At 41.9% G+C, this 21,917-nt stretch overlaps 1 protein-coding gene across 1 annotated transcript in view; it reads right to left on the bottom strand.

The window, feature by feature from the left end:
- The window catches only part of LOC123813654 (scaffold attachment factor B2), a 32,730-nt gene extending 10,934 nt beyond the window's left edge, over window positions 1-21,796 (bottom strand). Inside the window, exons 1-13 of the mRNA XM_045830771.1 lie at window positions 21,494-21,796; window positions 20,272-20,359; window positions 16,068-16,132; window positions 15,779-15,982; window positions 14,153-14,215; window positions 13,268-13,295; window positions 11,849-12,359; window positions 11,382-11,431; window positions 10,744-10,844; window positions 6,332-6,481; window positions 6,130-6,242; window positions 2,030-2,160; window positions 648-739 (exon numbers count right to left, since the gene is read on the bottom strand). Of these exons, the coding sequence (XP_045686727.1) occupies window positions 648-739; window positions 2,030-2,160; window positions 6,130-6,242; window positions 6,332-6,481; window positions 10,744-10,844; window positions 11,382-11,431; window positions 11,849-12,359; window positions 13,268-13,295; window positions 14,153-14,215; window positions 15,779-15,982; window positions 16,068-16,132; window positions 20,272-20,359; window positions 21,494-21,679 (1,782 nt within the window). The 5' untranslated portion in view covers window positions 21,680-21,796. The remainder of the gene's footprint in view (window positions 1-647; window positions 740-2,029; window positions 2,161-6,129; window positions 6,243-6,331; window positions 6,482-10,743; window positions 10,845-11,381; window positions 11,432-11,848; window positions 12,360-13,267; window positions 13,296-14,152; window positions 14,216-15,778; window positions 15,983-16,067; window positions 16,133-20,271; window positions 20,360-21,493) is intronic.
- Between the last annotated feature and the right edge of the window lie 121 nt (window positions 21,797-21,917).

The raw sequence follows: 21,917 nt of genomic DNA, 5'->3' as shown, positions 1-21,917 counted from the left end.
CATGACAGTCAGTTTTAGGGTGGACTCCACTTTTCTTTTTGGTTTATTTAATAGAAGACTAGCAAATCAACTAAAGAAAATGAATAAACTGTCATTAGATTAACCAAAGAGTTGAAGCTGCCTTCTGACAAAGCCTGGGTCTTGCCCATCCTGCTCTGTGGTGAGCTGTCATTGGGAATCAGTTCTCCTAAAAGATGGTATATAGCCTGGCAAAGAATCAGAGATGGGTGAACACATTTCTGGAAAACAAACATGGCAAAGTATGATCTGAAATAAATTCTAAAATCTAATTTCATGTCTGTACATATAATCTAAGAGATAATGGTATGCCCCCTGAGGACTTCAAAGAACTCATAATTTTTAAAAAGATTTATTGATTTGAGAGAGAGAGAGAGAGAAAGGAAATGAGAGAGAGAAAAACATTGATTTATTGTTCCACTTACTTATGCCTTCATTAGTTTATGCATTCTTGTGTGTGCCCTGACCAGGGACTGAACCCACTGTTGGCGTATCAGGACAACACTAACCAACTGTGCAACCCGGCCAGGGCTGAACTCTTAAAATTTTAAAGACCAAACAATGTTTTCACAATGGAAACCACAGTGGTCAAAAATGACTGGATTTGAGGTGGCAGAAGCAATACTTACTCTTTCTTTTGACCTGCTTGTGGTTTTCACACTAATGACAGGCTCTCCCTTTGACTTATCCATTATAACTGTCCGTTCCATTCCTCTGCTCCCTTTAGGGAAAAAACACAGCAGTCTATGAAAACATGCTGACAACCTTACTTCCAGCAAGTAGCACATAAGCCAGCTGGGGGCTTTCGCCACTCCATCAAGCAACTGATGCTAACACTGGAGCCTCTGTGCCTCCTCCCTGTCTTCATGATGACATAAAAGCAACACTACCAATACGGCCATACTGAGCGGGTAACAGCTGGCAGACCTAGACAGGTCTTTGCTCACCTGGAATCGAGTAGCTTTGACTTGCCCACATCTCACAACTTAAATCTGAGTGAAAGTGTGTTCTGCAACACGTGCACAAACACATCCCACCTGCAGGTTTCCTCTACCCCTCTCACCACTCAATCCTAGGGGCTCCATGATAGCCAATTTCAATCTTCACTGCTCCCACACACTCTGGAATGCTCTGCAAAACCCAGGCTCTTGTGCTATGAATCAGACACTGCTGGCTCTGAGGGAGATCCTCCCCAACCCCACAAGTGGGCTTCCCTTCAATGTCTTCAGCAATGAAGACTCCACACTGATTTTTCCTCTCCACGACACACTAAGCGGGTTCTAACTGCAGAACGATCATTGATTTAGGGAAATTTGCAATATTTGAGGAACACCTAAAAGACATTTCTCATAAGACTGCTGACAAATTACCCCAATGATTACGATTTAACTTGTAAGGCACTGCACCAAATCCCAGTGCTCCAGATGGTCAGGTTCTGTTTCTGGTTTTCTTTTTTGGAAGGGGAAGGGGATGTGCCTTTTTTGCTATAAAACATTCTGTGGTGTCTCATGCAAATCTGAAGGTGCAGAGTGCAAGGAATTTTTATAAAATGACAACAGAGGTGGCAAGCTCCAAGTGCAACTACTTCACAGGGTATAGCCGTTGAGAGATCTTCCTTTTCTGGTTTTTAGGGAGTTTTTCTGTTTGTTTTTAGATCTGGCTTCAACATCCACGTAGGAAAAACGGGATTAAAAACTTACAGAACTGCAATGAATTAGTTAGAACTAGGACACCCTCCCTTCTGAAAAATCCCACAGTTTTCTGCTAAAGACTCAGGAAAAACAAAAACCCAATAAACTTAAATCACTGAGCAGAATACCCCCCATTTCCACTGTCGTGTGTGTAGAAACTCCCTTAGTCACGGCATCACCCGGGGCTCTGTTGCTTTAATGGCTTCCTATAAGCAGCAAAACTCAACAAAGGCACTGTAAAACTCGCTGTACATACTTGGTCTAGAACACCCACCCAGCCCACCCTGACTGGCTCTTCCTCGTGAACACTTAACACCTACCTGATTTGGTGACTCTGGACCGATTTGTGGTTCCTGGTTTCAGTTCATCTTCATCTTTTTCTTCCTTTTTAATGTCTTCAGGCTTTTTCCCCTCCTTTTTCTCAATCTTCTCTTCCTTCTTAATTACGGTTCTATGTAAAAGCATAGTTATTAAACTTGAGTTCCTGAGACTGTAACAGGAGCACTCTGCTCTACTGAGAGTGCCACACAAAACAAACCAGCTTGGCAGCAAGCGGATGGGAAGAATTATTTGAAAACTGCAGTAATAACACCCTCTTCAGACACAGCCCCTACATTACCACTTAAGTTACCTGCTACACCTCGAAATATGTAGGATAAAACTGCACACTCAACAGGATGTTTTCCCAGAATGCCAGATACACCCATATATATGACAGGCATGTAAGTAGACATGATGGAAGAATGTGAAAAACTATTTTAAATGTCTCATTTTGAAACATTTTATATGTGTGGAATATTTAGTTTTGTGGGAAATTTCTCCTTTCTCCAAAGTAGTACAGTTTCTGCAGCATGAAGTAGTGAGGCACCCTGCCCACCAACACTCGTCACCTGATCATTTCTGCATATTTTAAGGCATTAATAAATAGTGTTATATGCCAGAAAAAATGGCAGTTTTATTCTAAGCAGTGAAATAAATCATTGTTGCCATTTGAATTTGTCTTCTATATTTCCTAATGCTGTTTATCTCAGGCAATTAAATTCTAGTCATTAAATGCTCAATGTGCACCAAGGTCTAGGACAGGACAGGCAGGTCCTGCTGGGTACTCTAACCAGAAGTTGTTGCTCTCTCCCCCAGCTCCCTCCTGAACTTTCATAGCATGGAACAGTCATCTTTAAATTAATACTAATTCTAAGAAAAGTTTTAATTAAAAAATTTTAAAATGTAAGTACATACCATAATCACTGATGGTATATATCAAAATTAACAATTTTAAATGTTTTTAACATATTGGTTTCCCTTTTAAAAAGTACAACCCTAGCCCTGGCTGGCGTAGCTCAGTGGATTGAGCACGGGCTGCGAACCAAAGTGTCGCAGGTTCGATTCCCAGTCAGGGAACATGCCTGGGTTGCAGGCCATAACCCCCGGCAACCACACATTGATGTTTCTCTCTCTCTCCCCCTCCCTTCCCTCTCTTAAAAAAAAAAAAAAAGTACAGCCCTGACTGGTATGGCTCAGTAGGCTAGGCGTTATCCTGCAAACCAAAAGGTTGCCAGTTTGATTCCTGGTCAGGGCACATGCCTGGGCTCTAGGCCACATCCTGTCTCTCCCCTCTCTCTCCTTCCCTTTCCCTCGCTCTAAAAATAATACATACATACATACATGAAATGCTATGCAATACAGTGAATGTCACAGATGCACTTGTCCCATCCCCAAGACAACCACCACCCTTGGTGCCATAACTGTCAATCATTCCATCCAGCTCTACTTCTCGAACCTTCACAGGCACTTTAACATAACCCTGATGATCTTCAGGGATGTTTTACAATATTTCTGGGAACTGACATAATGGGATGGTCCTCGATATTTGGCTCTCTAGCACTTTTCACCTGTTTTAAAGGTTAATTGTGGATATATACACAGATCTGGTTCCTCTCAACTGCTACACAACTGTCCACAGTTATTTACCATTTCCCTTCTGACAGGCTCGGGATCCCTCCCAGTGACTACATGCAGCAAGTAAAGCCACCATGAATCATCTCTGCTGCACCTCTTCCACTATTCTGGAGCAGTGCCTCCTCCTTCCAAGGAGAACTGAAAAATGTTATTATGACAGGAGACCCTTCCCTACTTGTTCTATATTCATCTGGCACCTCCTTGACACAAAGAACTTGTTGATAACACTAAGTTAAAAAGTAGTTTCTAGCCCTGGCTGGTGTAGCTCAGTGGATTGAACACAGGCCTGAGAACCAAAGGGTCACCAGTTCGATTCCCAGTCAGGGCACATGCCTGAGTTGCAGGCCAGATCCCTTGTGGGGGCCACATGAGAGGCATATGTGAGAGTTATGCAGATATTGATGTTTCTCTCCTTTTCTCCTTCCCTTCCCCCCTCTAAAAATAAATAAAATCTTTTAAAAATAGTAGTTTCTTTAAAAAAAAAGGCAAAAAAAAACATGCCTAGAGGAAAAAAGGCTAGAGGGATATACACCGAAAACTGTTCCCAGTGGGATTACACCTGACTTCAGTGTGTGCTTTCTAGACAGCAATTACAGAAAAACCACTAATCAGCCAAGACAAGCCACCTTTATGAACAAGCTTCTCTATTTCACTTAGGCTGACAACTAAGCCTAGAAATTCTTAAAATGAAACAAACGGGTTAATAAAGATGTTTATTTGAAGGAAAAAAAATAAGGTTGGAAACAAATTTTAAAATGCTCAACCTCCTAGGCAAGCCACTTGAAGGCAGTTTGGTTTTAATCATCTTAAGCTCATCAAGTTCAGTGCCTTAGCACTGGGGATTAAATTCTGTTCTTGCCACTTGCTAACTGAACTGTGTGACCTTGAGTTGGTACCTCCCCTTTCTGAGCCAGTATTCTCTTCTACCCACGCAGAACACACAGACCTCACAGTACTCTTCTAGGGACTAAGGGAACCCACTGACATGTTAGCTGATTATTATCCTTTTTTTTCCATAAACATATCTTACTTTTGTGATTTGAAAAATCAATGAATGATAAGCATGTCAACACACTAAGAAAAGCAAGAACTCTAAATAGCTCTCCACATTCTAACAATACAGACTTTTTCTAGCACTGCTAAAAGATGTGTCTCTCTCTGAGAAGTTGCTGATAAAATCACAGGTCTCACTTCTAAGTACACAAAGGCCATTTCTCACAGGCCAAATTTCCAATTTAGCCACAATAAAGACTGGCAATCGCATCATTAAAAACCTAGTCCAATGTTTGAGTGTCGATGTCCATGGCCATGTTTACGTAACTATGAATTTTCTTACGTAAAAAACAAAGGAATTACTGTGATACTAACAGAGTTTCACCAAAGGGTTCAATTGTTAGAGTATGAATGGACCTGGAAGTAGAAATAAATTGTGTTGACAATATAAACTTAATACAGACATACAGCTTTCTGAGAATAGACCTTTATCAAGTAATATCACCAAGGTCTCCCCTTCCCAAAAGATAAGACTATGATTTTGATAAAAGTATAAATAGGCAATGCCTGCTCTGAAAGATCTTTCCCTACTTTCATTTTTTTTTTTTTTTTTTAAGATTTCATTTACTTATTTTTAGACAGAGGGGAAGGGAGAAAGAGGAAGAGAAACATCAGTGTGTGGTTGCCTCTCGTACACTCTGTACTAGGGACCTGGCCCGCAACCCAAGCAGGTGCCCTGACTGAGATGTGAACCGGTGACCCTTTGGTTCGCAGCCCACGCTCAATCCACTGCGCTACACCAGGCAGGCCTACTTTCACCTTGATTAAAACTACAGATTACCCCCTTTATAAAAACAGTATTTCAGAGCTTTGGTTCTCAAATTACTGTGCCAAGGCACCCCCAAGTTACCAGAGTGAACTCATAGTTACTCTGGGATATTTTAAGTTTTTGAAGGAAATACAGCAACACTTGGCAACTGTCAGGTGCTGCACAAACTTCTAGCTTGAGGATGTTCACTTCAATATCCAATCAGGCTACATTCCTTTGAATAACACTGTTATCTTTGCAAAGCTGAGATGAAAAGCAAGATTCATGTAAAAATCAACCTGGACCATGCACAAAATGATTCTAAGGTGTGCAAGGGCCCAGGATGTTAAGAATGAAAAAGAAATATTGTTCATTCATTTTGTGTGTTATTTTTTTCAGCAGGCTACTAGGCTGGATGTAAATATTTACTGAGGATCACCTGAATCTATTTTTTAGTGATAAGGTTACTCCAATGAATATCTACTGAAACCTGAATACTGAAGTAGCAGCAAGATGCAAAAATCACCTGCAATATAAATGAGAAGCCAGTGAGGCTGTCTACGCAAAGGATACGTGCTCATTTCGTGAGTGACCCTGTGGCTACCACCCACCCTCCTCCTGGCAGTCATCCCAAGAGAAAGCTTAAAAAAAAAATCACTTTACTTTTCAATTTTGATCTCCACAGAATGATGTCTGTCAATACTAGAAACTTTTTCCTTCTTCACTTCACACTCCTTTCTGTCAGACAGCTTTTTCCCAGCAGGTTCGTTTTTGGCCTAAAATATAATGCAGACAGAAATGGCTCACAGACCAGGTCTTCTTCCATGTGAAATTCGTGAGTTATAACAGGCAAGGACTCTCTCACCTTCTCTACAGAGATCATTCTTCCATGAAGCTCAGTTCTGTGGAGATGGCTGATACATTTTGTAGCCTCATCGGACGTCGACATGGTGACAAAGCCATAGCACCGAGCCCCAGGACTACGGGCATTGGTCACCACTTTAGCCCCGACAACCTTTATGGGAAACAGCACTCTTATTTTCCCATACAAATAACCACACAATGTCAAAAGTTACTAGCAGTTAACAGATCATGAAAATCATTTCCACTAGTTTTTACTTCTCCAGAAACTATCAGTTCTTCATAGTTATCAAAGCAGTTGTAACTAATCCTGACCTATCAAAATACAATTGCTTTTGATACATCAGCTCTCATAGTGACAAAAAGCAAATAAGAAAAGCTAAAATCAGTTAAACGCCACTAACCACAACTTGTTAATTAATCAAAAGCCCATCCCACTCGGATCATCTTCTCCAATTCTATGTATCCATGTATAGCTGAGGGAATATCTACTTAGAAATGCACCCTTACCTATGTGAACCAAAGCTGAAAAGACCTCTAACATAGATGTAAAGCAAACTTCCACTTCCAGCCAGAACGGAACACCAAGCATTAACCCTGAAACAACTTAAAAACAAAACAAAACAAAAAAACAGGAGGAAATTCAGGCAACAAGAGTTTTCAGACTCCAGACACTAAGCTACACAGGATGGTGACACTTGCAAAAGTGGAAACACGTAAGACGGACATATGGTTGTCCTGCCTTACTGCCTAGAGGTTCCAGGCATGGGCAGGGAGGAGGAACCGAGGGGCTAGTATCCCTGAAGTGAGGAGATCAAAGCAGTGAGCAATCATAGTACCACAGAAAGCCATGCCAAGGAGGCTGCAGAAAGCTGCACAACGTGTGTGCACGAGGAAACCGTCAAGGCTAGGGAGAGAACTGCCTGCACTAACAGAGGGAGCAATCCCTGGGCTCACCCAGGGTTGCAAAAGGCCCACTTCACCCAGAGTAAACCCAATGGCTGGGTGGGAAAGCCTGTAATTCATTGGCATCAGGCTGACTGCTCAGAAGGGTGTTGCCTCAAGAAAGGATGAAGAGAGCCCTGAGCTCTGGCCTGATTAACAAAGCTCAACAGCAAGCTTCAGAAGGAGCCAGACACTGAACTGTGCCCCAGCAAAAGCTCAAGGAAATGTGTAGGGACGCAAGAATAACTAGCTGTCAACAAGGTAAAAGTCACAATGCCTGATGTCCAATCAAAAACGACTGGGTTAGCCAAGAAGCAAAAAAGTCTGACTCTAATGAAGAAAACAAACTAACCAATAGAATCAGACTCAAATGACACAATGACAGAATTAGTGGTCATGGATACTAAGCAGTTGTTTTATATATCCTAAATATTCAAGAAAGCAGAGAAATGACTGAGTATGTTAAGTAGACACATGAACGATATTCAAAAATACCCCAACCAAGCTTCTGAGATGAAAAATACAATTAGATGGGATTAACAACAGACATTACAGAAGAAAAGATTATGGAACTTGAAGACATGGTGAGAGAAGCTATTCAAAATAAAACAGAGAAAAAAGACCAACACCACCAAAAGAATCAGAGCAATAAATAGAGTCCTCGAAGGCAAGGAATGCTGGAAAAAAATCAGCAAATGAAATCCAACACACATCATCAACGAAGTGCTCCAAACCACTGATAAACAGAAAATCTTAAAGGAGCCAGAGGAAGAAAAGCCATGTGTGCTAAGATGAGAAGCTCAGCCAACTGGTTGGGAACAATGTGAGCCAGTAGGCGGTGGAGCCGGTTTTGTTATCTGGAAGAAAATCAACCAACCTGGAATTCCACACCCAGGCCAAACAGCTTGCAAAATGAAGGCCAAAGGATGACTTGCAGACACATAAATTCCTCATCGGCAACCCTGCCCTACGCCCTACAAGAAATGTTCAAGGAAGAGAACAATACCAGTGGTAACTTGGATAAAAACAAAAAGGACTCAAGAGCACCCAAAATAGTGACTATGTAAGAAATTAAAAACTCACATTTTTTATTTGTAAATCTCCTTAAAGGTAATTGTTTTAAAAAAACACACAAAAACAAGCCAATAATATACTGTGTGGTTTACTGAATAGAAAATGTATGATGATAACATCACAAAGGCTGGGAGGGGGCAAAGGCAGTGTATTGTTGTAAGGGATGGTGTAATATCACTGGCAGACAGATTACGGTAAGTTAAGACATGTACTGTAATTCCTAAAAGCAACCCCTGAAAACAAGTTGCACTTCAACCAAAGGGACAAAGAAAAAAATCAGAAGAAAAATCAAAATACATTGAGACAAATGAAAATGGACAGTCAATATATAAAAACCTATGGGATGAAGCAAAAACCATTCTAAGAGGGACATTCATAGCAACAGATGCCTACATTAAGAAACAAAAAAAAAATCTCAAAAAAAAAAAAAAACAAAACACAAAACACCAAAAAAAACACACCAAAACCCCTGACTTTATACCTCAAGGAACTAGAAGTTATACTAGTTATATATAGTCTATATAGTCATAGATAATAAATCACAAATCATAAAATATACCCAATACAAAAGGCAGCAAATAAAAAGGAACAAGTGATTCAAGAAGAAACAGGAGAGAAAATAGAGCCAGAGCGCAGATTTACACCCCGCTACAAGAATGTTTGCATTAAATGTTAACATTCGGCAGGACATCTGAAGTAAGAGTAGGGCCAGCCCCTTTGGAAGTGCAAAGGGCCCCTGAGAAATAGGAGCCCTGGGTTCTGGCTCTGACCACCTCTGACCATGGGTCAATCTAAACAAATCATCTCTTCTTTTTCGACCTGTGCTCCCCCAACTGTGACAAGGTCCAGGGAACAGTCCATGCTCTCTGGTTCCATGCAGACCCTGCTTTTGCATTTCTGCTCCCACCCCGCCTCCAACCCAGGGATGGAAGAGTTCTGCTCTGCCTAAGAAAGCCCCAGAGTACCCCATGCAGGGCCAAAAGTGACAGAAGCCTCTGCTGATGACAAAGGTGTTAGTTCTCAAAGCAGAGATGAAGCTTCACATTTTTACCTCTCCTTAAGGTCAGAGGGCTGAGTCAATTATGTTGTTTGACCTTTCTGTCAAAGTAATTATCCTTGCAGGGCATCACTTCCAATGACAGTTAAACCCAAATGAGGGCAGAGACCATGAGAAGCTTGAATATCCCTGTCCACCCTGTTCCCCTTGCCCTCTGCCCTGAAGCTCTTCACAGCAGCCTTTGATGAGTTCACCCAAATTACAAAGCCTTGCCCCACCCCAGGGCCTTCCTTTATCAGAGCTGAACTCCACAAGCATGCCAAACTCCAATCGCTCAGGCCTTGCCCTAAGTATCTTTCTCAGGGAACCCACCTCCCAAATCTAAATTAGATCTCCCTGCCATATATAACATGCTGTAATTCTCCTTAACATACTTACTGCATGTGTTATATTGAGTATGTGTTTGTTTTGTAAATGATTTTCCCACCAGCCTGTAAGATCTATGATGACAGGAACTTTTTTCTGTTTGCCTAGGCTTTATAATCAGTGCCTGAGTCCAAAAGGAGGTCAAATAAATAAATGGGTAGATTATGGCTTAATAGTTTTCCAAGGCCTTCTGAATGCTTCTCCTGGATCCTGTCTGCTTAAGTCACTATAGCATTTACCAATACCCAACTGGGTGATGCAGGTGTGAGCAAAGGTATGACCAGGGCAGGTCAGGATGAGCTAGCCACAGAAACTCTGTCTGGAATCCCTACAATTTCTTAACACCTCCAGGCACCAACCCCTACCTCTCCCTCAGAGGGTCACCTCCCACAGGCACCCAGGAGACCAGGGCTGTCCCTATGGCTTATAAGAAGACTGCTTTATCACCTAACTAGAAAATAACAGAATCATTTTCAAAAGTCCTTCAAGTTCCTTAGAAAGCTTCTAGACCGTATTATTTTCCTCCTGCCCCCATAAGCAGCATATCAGGTGACTTATTTCTAAACCACTATCACATCCCAGTTCTCAAATTATATACTCAAGATGCTGTAAGATGTAAGTCAACACTCCACTTACTGTTAAGAAAAAAAAGTCAGCATGCCAGCTTTAAGTTTTGCATAGGCCAAAAGATAGCAGCTTCTTGAAGAGAAGTCAGAACCACAAGAACATTCAGACTGCAGCTATTTACACGTTTTCTCCGTATTACTCTACGCCATGATGCTCTGTTCTGCCTGCTATCTACTCTCAACCAGAAAAAAAGGCACCCAACCCAAAACCAGGTGGGTTTTTTCCCCCTTGAAGATTCCCCCCTCTCGCCTTTTGTTAAACCATGAATGACCAGCAGATCAGCAAAACCTCATGTATTTTTAATGCCAAATTGAGGCGAGGCAGCAAGACATAAGAGAGAGCATTACCTTCCCATACTTGCTGAAAAGGTTCTTTAGATCTGTCGCGCGCGTTGTGGAGGACAGTCCGCTGACCCACAGATTCCTACCAGAACTGCTGCTGATTCGACCTGGAGCAGGAAGGAGAAGATTATGCTTTGCCCCCAGGCATGAAAGGAAGCACAACCACTCCTAAGATGTGGCCCTCTCTCAAACACTAACTACATCCTATTTCAACTCTTCTGATTTAAGAATTTAATTACCGTCAATATCAAGACAGAAGATGAGAAATCTGGATGGCAAAAATAGTTTTCTTACTTGAGGAATAAGCACATCTAGGTCAGTTACAAACTGAAATGTCTTCCAATGAAGATCACAACCAAGATACCAATTTCTAAAACTCTTGTTATATTATTCAATGGAGAATGGGATTGTAACAGGATTCAGTGTAACAGAATTTTTACTATACCATAAATGACAACCACGAGAGACATAAAACACAGCTCACCAACATTTAAAACTAATCTATCGAGATACAATTATATGATTTATTCTAGCAATCCACAGTGAAACAAACTAATAAATCCAGAACATGGCAACTTTTAGGCTCCTCCCTCCCAAGCTAAGGGATCCACAGGTGGCTCCCCACCATGTAAGTTAAATCATACCTTTTTCATCTTTAATGACTGGCTTTATATCTTTTTCTTCCTTAAAAGAACTAGAGATAAAAGTTAATGTTAATCACATAGGAAAAAAACAAAAGAGAACTAAATTAAAAGTAAAATGTGCTAAAACTGAATACCTACCAGGAAAATTAGTCTGAAATAAAATTTTAAGACACCTTTGCAAGCTTATATTGAATATCTGCCCCCCAAAATACAATGTCAGATTCTTAAGTCAATCAATTTAACTGAAGAGAACACTTAACAATTAAAAGCACAACCATAGTAGGTTGGGAAAAAGAAATCAAATCAGCTATTAAAAATACAGAGAGAAATCAAACATTCTTTAGAAATAAATTACAATTTCGTCAGTCTGGCTGGCCAATTGCAGAAAAAAAAAACAGTTTATGTGTGTCATTAAACGACCAATGAAAAGGAGATAGCGTCTGGTCTAAAACTGAGAAAAAACAAACCTCATTTTCTGATCAGCGCCCTCACTGGCTGAGGACTCTTTAGGAGCCGGAGGGACTTCATTACAAGCTTCAAAAGCAAACTTCTTCACGTCTTCTTTGCTATCTCTGAGGTCTGGGCTTGAGGCTTCCGGGGGCGCTTCCTCGACCTCCTCGCTAGAGGCTTCCGCGCACTCTGAGGCTTTACTACTCTGCTCAACTGGCTCCTCTAGCCCTACAGGCTCACAGTCCGTCCTCTCGTCACCGCCTGTCTGCTCCACGGGCTCCCTTTTCACTACCGCTAACAGGGTGTCTGCCTTGCTCCACTGAGCTTGTGCTGTTGACTCGCTGGCCAAATCTAAATCACCCTCCTCCGGATGGCCGCTGCCAAAAAGGTCTTCTTCCTCCGCAAGCTTTCTGTCTGGCCCCACGCTACTTGTATCCTGTGCAAATGGCTGCTCCAGCTCGGAACCTTCTTCTTTTACTGGCTCAGATTTACAAGTTTCCCCCAAAATGTCGAGTATTTTCTCATTTTCTACGGATTTAACAGGAATAGAATGGCACAAGGTTTAATTACCAGGGAAATAAAGCAATCACAAATGCGGAACTGGCACGGCTGCCACACTAACACGAAGAGAACTGCTAGCTACACAGAGATTGGAAAACCCGCGGGTACACATGTTACATTGGTTACACTACCTGCACTCCAACCGACTGCCAGAGTAAGCCGCTACGCTACATGGTAAAGGCCCCCACAGATTTAAACACCTACAACCACTTGGCTGCTTCTCAATAGTCTTCTTCATGTTTTGTTCAAGTCTGGGTCTTCTGACTTATTTTTCCAATGTCCAAGGTGCTGAACCGAATGCAATCACCATTCAATGACAGCTCAATTTCCAAATTTCTTTGAATTTCTTTTAACAGAACAGTCCAAAATGAAAACCAGAAACTCTTCAGATGGCGAGAGATAAACGCAGTTCAGAAGGGGAATAATATGTTGGAAATTTTCATGAAGAAACTCTGTTTCCTCTTCTGGAATCCGGTCACTTCTCAGGTTATAAGTGCCCTGACAATCGCATTATCCTGCCTTAACTGAATTAGTCAAATTGACTGCAGAGAAATATCACAAGATCTGTTTCATGTGTAGAAACACATGGAAGAATCACAAGGAGAAATTACATAAATGCCATTCTATGTGGTTAGAGAGATGAACATAATCACTACATCTCACCACACATATATGACCTCTAGAAACCATAACGGTCGTTCCACAGATCTGGTGATATGAATGGGTTTCCAATCTCTGATCCTTGTACGATCTGGATTGTCCACCATAAAAATCATTTATAAGACCATAACACAGCATAAAATATATAGACAGCTTGAAAACATTGTAGTGAGAAAACTTTCAAACCATAACTGTTGTGTTTCTCTTATCAGTACCTGGCTCCAATAGTGGTTCTTCAATATCCTATTTACAAAAAGAAAAGAGAAAGAAAAAACATAGGCACTTAAAAACTGGTTACATACATTTCCCAAGCAGATACAGCTTTTACTCAAGTATGAATAAATGCCTGTTTCAAAGAACTTTCTCTATTTAAAACAACATATTCCAACTTACAATCATTTCGTCAGTGCTCCCCAGCAAAAGCAGAAAGGCAGTGGTACTATTTAGCTTATTTAGTTCTCCTCTCAGAGTCTGGCTACCCCAACCCAAGTCCAAGCTGTTCTAAGGATCTCACATAAATGGCCAACTGCTTTATATGTCACACCAGACTGGAAGAAAAAAATGTGTTTCTCCCAACATAAACTATTATTTATAACTAGAGCCAGTTAACAAAACCTTTTCTTTACCCCACTTAAAATCTCTCCCTGACCTCCCACTGTACATAAGACCATCTGCTAAATCCCTTCCCAGCCCATAGACTCTGGTAGTCAGGCCCACCTTTGTCTGCAGCCCCGTCTGCCCTTACTCTGTGTACTCCACTCCATCCCTACAGTGAGCCACACTCCCCTCCACCCCGATGTCACACCCTATTTTAATTAGGACTTCCTCCAGGAAGCCTCCTAGGTGCTTTTGTTGGCCAGCTACCTGAACTTCTCCCTCGTCGAACTTCTCTTCCAGTTATATTCTTTTTGGTTATTAACCCTGGCCCCACCAGACTGTAAGCCCCAAAACTGACAGCTCTCAACCTATTATCCCCAGCACCAAGCTCGCTATCAATGCTCAGGGAATCATTTTACACACATGCAGATATCCTTTCCTACTCTGAAAAATTAACCACTCACATAAAGTTTTCAGCCATGTAGAAACCAATGGTCACTTACCGAAGATACTTTGAAGTCCAATGATGAAGTATCCAAAGTGCTCTCATAGCCTTCCCCATCTACCTGAAAGATGATGAAAGGTCACTTTGTGGGGACAAAGCTCTAAATGCCAAAACCTGTGCCTTACTATGTTCCAGGAAGTTCACATGTCTATTTCCTTCATAGATCTACTTCCATCTGCAAGTCAACTGTTAGATGATTTGGTTTATTACTTGCCTCCTTGCCCTCACTTGCTCCAGCACTAGGTAACACCAGCATGGCTGACAAGAGGCTTACAGGTGGTAGGCATTCTGTCAGCATGGTTCGAATAAATGAATGAATGCACTATCTAGGCAGTTTCCATGTACTGGTGGTCTACATACACTACTCTGTCACAGGATTTCCAAAGTAGAACTCAAAACCAGGTACTCCTCTGATTTCACTTGATCGCAAAACATTTAAAATAACAGTAACTGGCACTTTCTTCCAGAGTGCCTTATTTAACAAATACTTAATTTGACTGTTGTTATCATTTACTACACCAAAATAATACAAATAATGAAATTAAAAAGACAAGCCAAATTATTTTATACGTTACCAAATTTGAAGGCTTTTTACTATTTTTAATTAAGTACAAAAATATCCCTTTCCAGATATTTTTTTCATTTTCTAGGTTTGAACCTTAGAACCTGAATGCTTCCATTAACCAGGAAGTTAGAAACCATGCACATGCTCTGAAAATAATTAACATGACACAGCGGAACCATGCCTACAGAGGGCAAGTCAGCTGCTTAATACCACCCCAGGTTGAAGTGTGGTGATGTTTGGAGTTCATGACTTTTGACCTTGAAGGTTTAAAGTTCAGCTCTACCAGGGCAATTTTTTTCCCCAGATTAAAGTTGTAATGTCTTAAGTAAATAACACATCCAAACTAGAATGGCTGGACATGCCAAGCTGGTGAGATTAAAATGGCCATCATTTCTAGGATGGCCACCACAGAGAGCTCTATGCCAAAATACTGGAAGAATTTGGAAAGATGACACTGGTAGCAATTAAAGTCCTACCTTACACACAAGGACATTAATAGTGGATCTTTTTAATAGGAGAGGTTCTTCTGGGATGACAAATACTTTTCTTCACTGTATTTCACATCCTTTTTTTTTTTTAAAAAGAGTTTATTAATTTACTTTTAGAGAGAGGAAGGGAGGGAGAGAGGAGAAACATCAATCAGGTGCTTCTCTGAGGGGGCCAAACCTGAAACCTAGGCATGTACCCTGACTGGGAATCGAACTAGTAATCTTTCAGTTCGCAGGCCAGTACGCAATCCACTAGGCACATCAGCCAGGGCAGAAAATTCTCTTTACCAACTGTGCCAACCTTTTACAGCTTATGCTTAGAAAGCATCTCCCACTCAATTCTAAATGTTCTCCAGTACCACAAAAAAGTTATCCATTAACATCTGACCTATGTGGAATTTAAATAGAATTTATCAAGGTTCAGATCCTAAATTAAATGTTTATGCTGACTGGTGTTTTTCCTGCTAGCTATTTATTCAACCCCTAGTGTGTTCTCATTCATATAAACAGTATATAAGCACTGGGAGCCTCAGGGCTCCTGGCACATTCCACGTGTCTTGGTGTTACCTACAGCATGTTCTGTCAGCTGAGCTGGGAGCTCTCTCAGCTGTGCGGCCACATACTCTTTGCTATCACAAAGGGAATCGAGGATGCTGTCAGTTCCATCTTCCCCAAAGTCAGGGGCACTGCTGTTCTCAACTTCAGCTTCTTCTAACACACTAACGTCCATCATGTCAATATTCTGCAAGCTCTCCAAACTTGCTTCCACATCCTCCTACAAAGAGGAATGAGAGGTGTCAATGACCAGGTGGACCAAAACTCAGAGCTCCTGCCATCATCTCCACTGTCACACCACGTACCTGCCCATCTCTGGAATCCTCTTCCAGGCCGTTGTCTTCTGTGCCTTCTTCCTCTGTCTTCTGTCCTAATAACAGAATTAATTGTTCAATCAGATAACACTCACATCTGGCCTAATAATTAGTTTACACAGAACAATAGATTTCAATCTTAGAGGGAACATGTTACAAGGAAAGTAGAAGCGCTTTACAATTGTGCATAATTTTGTCTCCATTGGGACATGAATATCTAGGATTTCTGTAATACTGTCAAACAAAGCATTTTGATTTTGCACAAAATACCTAGGAGTCTCAAAAGATTTCAAAACCACCCTAAAGTAAAACAAATATCCCAAGAGTGAGCAAAGGGTAATAGGCAATTTTCAACAAGTGTAATTTTAACATGCATCTAGTAATCGAAGAACTGTGACCTCCAATATCATCCTGGATTATTAACTGGTAGTTTTCCCTATATTCCACCATTTCAAGCAGGTCACCTGCCTTTCACCAGTCTTCAGCTCAGGAACATTTTTCTGCAAAGCAAAGGCTACCATAAGGTACATGGTCATCCTGAGTCTTATAAATGCAAAAGATCTATTTATAGTTAATAGTAGGCATTCCCAGGGCAGGGGTGAGGGGGTGATGAGGGAAAGCAGAGGCTCCACATGTATCATAAGCCTCAAAAATATATACGGAATACCTACATTCTAGGTATTCCCCTTAGGACATGCACTAAAATGCCTGACAAGAAATTCACAACATAGGTATTTCTTTCATCTAGAAAGTGTACACAGCCTAAACATCTGAAAGGGAAACAAATTACAGCGCATTTTGTCCACATGTGGGATATCAACAAGGGGAGTGTCATCTGGCAGTATCTGGAGACATTCTGGGGACATTACACCTGGGATGTACGCTACTGGCATCTATCTTGTGGATAATGAGTGACTGAGGATGGTGCTCACCCTCCCACAAAGAACAGTTCACTCCAAACAGTCAATAGTGCCAAAGCTCTGAAACCCCATGGTACACCATACATCTTACAACTTTAAAAAAAGGTCTCAAAGAATATTAAATGATATGATAAAGTTCCCATAAAGTTAAAAAAAGAAACAAAACTGCACAGATCTACTTTTATTGAAAAGCACCTGTATGTTTGTATACATGAAAGTGTGAAGATGCATACAGGTGGAGATGACCAAGGCAACCATCAAAGGTGGTATCAGAGATCGCTTTATTTCTATGGGTGTACCTTTTACATTTTTCTAAATTATCGAAAAGTAGTATTTTAATATTTTTTTAAACTGAGAAAATTCTACACCTTAGGTATCCCATTCACCATTATATCAGTAATGACTCAAGAAATGTACTCTCATTACATGACAGATACTGTACTCTCTACATCTTATTGTTTAATACCCCCAAACACTAGCAGCTTTATTATCTACATTTGATACATAAGAATTTGGTTCAGCTCCAAAGATAGGACTCAAAAACTCAGCTGTACCACTTCCCATTATATCTAAACCCAGCATGTGCTTTTGAAATATACGGTCTAAAAGCGTTTGGCAATTGCATCCAATTTCTAGGCCTCTAAGTAGTAGCCCACAGTGCCCACACAGATGTAAACAGGAGAGACGCACACCCTAAATCTTCAACAGAAAGTACCCTAAATACGAGTGGGAATGACAAACACTGGGCAGACAGGCTGCACCCTATTCCCAACAGCCTGCTCTCTTGTTGATTAAAAGCTGAAACGGGTTGAGAGGAAACAGGACAGAAACTAGAAAATCAGTTTCCCACATAAAACCTAATTCAAAATTTTAACTCTTTCAAAACATATCTACAAGTCTTCCTCAGTTTTGCCTGTTTAGATGAGTAAGGGAAGAGGTTTCTTGTTATGAGTTTAATGAGGAAGTTTTCTCTAAGTTTAGCTACTCTTTATTTTTAAAAGGCAACAGTCACTCTTCCAGAAGTAGTTCCACTCTATGACATGTACTGTGAGAAATGATTGGTGAATTCCTCTTGATCACTTTTACATAATCTTGAGAACCTACTTTCAACCAGGACACCGCGAGGGTCTAACACTTCATATCACTAACCACAAGACCAGACACCTCCCAAAAAAACCACTAGCTCAACAACCTGCAGGCGCTATCCTCTGTCCCTGGACTCCAGCCACCTGTTGCTTCTCTGGGTATGGGTGACTTTTTTGAAAAAAGAAGGGGAAGGAGCCAATGCTAGGGCTATAGTGGTATAAATATTCTCTTTATACCAATGAAAGTGACTATTACCAAAGCCTTCTGGACAAAATGCTAACTCCATGTAGTATTGATTTGACAAGCTTTAATCCAGACATTCAGACAGGTTTTCAAAGCACCCAGCTAAGGTTCAGTTTGTCTAATGAGGTAAAAATCCCTATTAGGAGCCAAGAACATTTGGATTAGTAAGCTTTGAATCTCCAGTTTTAAATGAGTATCTACATTAAAAACTTTCAATAAAATATTTTAAACTAATTAAAGTCATTTTGTAAAAAAGACTTTCAGGCCATGAATAATTTAACAGTGAAGCACAAAGAGGTAGTTAGTTCTATGTTTCCTGCTACAGACCAGTCTCTCAGTCTATGTGCATTTAGACAGTGTTCGCAGCTTAAGTATGGATCAACATAAGAACAGAAGAAACATCAATGTCTAAAAATGATATATACTGTAAATCTCTTTATGGTACCTAACTAAAAAAATTTAACCTTTCAAAACACATGCAGTACAAGTTTTAACAAATTACATGGGTTATAGAAAAGTTGTTACTCTAGGAAAAGCTGTTTAAAAAGTAAACAAATTGTTAAAAATGCAACAAATTAATTTTTTTATTTTCTAAGCAATTGTTCTCCACTGCCTCAATTATATTTTCCTTATCACTGTAAAATCTACTGATGAAGACAATAGCCAATGAGAGTAGCAAGGTTTCAAAGTTTTAAAAAAAGTAAATCCCCTTGGCTGGTGTAGCTCAGTGGATTGAGCGTGGGCTGCGAACCAGGCATCGCAGATTCGATCCCCAGTCAGGGCACATGCCTGGGTTGCAGGCCATGGCCGCGAGCAACCGCACATTGATGTTTCTCTCCCTCTCTCTCTCTTTCTCTCCCTTCCCTCTCTAAAAATAAATAAAACCTTAAAAAAAAAAAGTAAACCCTTCCAAAAATAACTAGCATCAGCCATAAAAAGGAAGTGATAATATGGCATAACATAAATAAACCTTGAAAACATAATGCTCAGTGAAAGAAGGCAGACACAAAAGGCCACATATTGTATGGTTCTATTTACATGAAATGTCCAGAACAGGCAAATTTACAAAGTCAGTTAGACATTGCAAAGGCTAGCAGGGCAGGGTGTAGTGATTGCTAACAGGCACGGTGATTTCATTTTAGGGTGACGAAAATGTTCTAGAATTAGATACTAGTGACAATTGCACAGCCTTGTGAATAAGCTCTGCATCATACACTTTGGACAGGTGATTTTACAGTACTTAAAAAATCACACTGAGTGTCCCAGGTTCGGTTCCCAGCCAGGGTACATTCCTGGGTTGCAGGCCATAACCCCCAGCAACCGCACATTGATGTTTCTTTCTCTCTCTCTCTCTCTCTCTCTCTCTCTCTCTCTCTCTCTCTCTCTCTCTCTCTCCCTCCCTCCCTCCCTTCCCTCCCTAAAAATAAATTAAAAAATCTTAAAAAAAATTTTTTTAAATAAGAAGAAACATTAAAAAAAATCACACTGGTAAAAGACAGGCTTGGTACAAACACTCCAACAATCTATTTTGGATCCTAGAGAAGCTAGGTTCTACCTGGTCTTAGGTTGTTGTCATTTTCCTCGATTTAAATCCTATTTTTTTTTTTTAAACCAGGAAGGAAGCCAAGCAAGTGCATTTAGTCTCTCAAACCAGCTGGGGCAGCTTTTAGAGGTGTCTTACTCTAGTTCTTTTTAAAAAACCAATGGCAAGAGCTGAAATGTTTTTGTTATACATTTCAATTTTACTTAGCATCTGTCTCCAGCACCCTGACAGAGCTACTTGTTAATTGGTGAAGAGCATGCGTAATTATGTCTGTGAACGATGACAGCCAAAGACATTCTCCTCCTGGCCTGGAGGGCAGAAAGAGTGCTAAAAAACCAGTTCTCTAACTCTGCGCTTCAAGCAAACACTCAAGCCCCAAGCAACAGTAAGTACAGGCAGATACCTTTAACACATCTCTTTGCTATCTTCTTGTTTGTGGCTTCCAATGTGATGCCAATTTCATCAGGATCCTGCCCTTCTTCCTTAACTGCCTGTCAAAAAGAGATGAATTTTACATTATCCAGAGCTGTAAGGCACAATGTTGTTTTTTTGTGACAACTTGTAGGCAAAGAAAGACAAATCGTTCCTTGCAAAGGAGCAAGTTTGATTCTGCCATCAGGGCTGTTAAGCCCAAAAGGCACAGAATGAACACAGCAGAACTCAGTTCTCTCTGCACCCCACATCCAAAAGGCAAAGGGATGTGTGAGCTGTGTCTCCAGAATCAGGGTCAACAACCAGTTCCAAAATGGCCCCTGACCTCGAAACTGCCTAACCTTCCAGTTTTCAGTTTACAACAAAAGGCTTGTACTTGGTCTGCACAGGCAACTCAGTGGTGTTCCACAAGCCATGTTTGACCTCTGGGGGTAAGAGCAAACAGAGTAGGTCAGAGGAGGTACCTCAGTGATCTTTGCGTGCCTGGCACAGGCCTGGGTACTCAACAGTAAACTGACCACTTCTCTACTCTTAAGAAGTTTGTTCTGGATAGGGAGAAGACCATAGCCCATGGTCTATTCAACCTTGTGTTATGTGCTGCGACGACGTGGACCACAAACACAGGATGACGTGATAGAGAGACGGGGGGGGGGCGGGGGTGGAGCCTCACTTTAAAGGGTGATTGGGGGGAGGTGACATCTCAAACAGATCCAAACGACAAGGAGTCAGCCAGAAGACCTGCGAGAAGAGCAGTCGAGGGCAGGGCATGGTAAGTGCAAAGGTCCTGGGGGCAAGTACAAGCACAACTCCCTTTACTGGAAGATCTCAAAGGTCCTTCAGTCGTAAGTTCTCCGGGGAGGGAAACTGAGGCTCGGAGAGGGGAAAGCACTTGTCCAAGGTCACAGAGCCGAATCTAAAACTCAAGCTCCGAGAGGAGTCCAGGGACCATCCTAGTGGCTAAGAATGCGGGCCTTCGCACTTATGTCGAGAAGCAAAGCCCCGAAAGGGACGGTGACAGGCCAACATTACACAGCCTGTCCCCCTGGTCCCGGACAGCTCCGGCCGGGGGTCGACCAAAAGCGGGGCGGGGCGGGGTCGCCCACGCTCAGGAGTCGCGGTGACAGGTCCACACCGGGGCGTACCTCGGCCTACTCCGCCACCTCCGGGCCCCCACAAGTCTCGAGCCACCTCACCTTCTTGAGTCGCTCCATCAGGACGCTCTTATTGCCGCCCGTGTCCAGATTCCGCTTCTTCAGCTCTGCCCGTAGGTCGATCACCCGCAGTTCGCTTAGCCGCCGAGTCCCGGCCTCCGAGGCGCCCGGACCAACAGCGGCCGTGCCAGAACTCGAGTCGCCGGACCCTGCCAGAGTCTCCGCCATCCCGAGTTTCCTCTCTCTGGCACCTACTCCTCACGCCGGCAGCGGCTGTAGCGGCTCTGAGCACAAAATGGCGCCGCCTAAGAGGAAAACGCACTCACTTCCTCCCGCCCGGCTTTCCGGCCGCGCATGCGTCCTTAGCTACGAGCGGAGTCGCGCGTCGACCAACCGCACGTTCCCAACGACAACGCGCAGGCGCCATATCTGCAGTACGCAAGCGTCGCGGCCGTTCGCGGCGGGA

This window comes from Phyllostomus hastatus, unplaced genomic scaffold, assembly GCF_019186645.2.
Source record: "Phyllostomus hastatus isolate PE091 unplaced genomic scaffold, TTU_PhHast_1.1 phas_contig_159, whole genome shotgun sequence".
Classification (NCBI taxonomy): domain Eukaryota; kingdom Metazoa; phylum Chordata; class Mammalia; order Chiroptera; family Phyllostomidae; genus Phyllostomus; species Phyllostomus hastatus.
The sequence above is the reverse complement of the archived record's forward strand: the minus strand, read 5'-3'. Positions and strand labels throughout refer to the sequence as shown.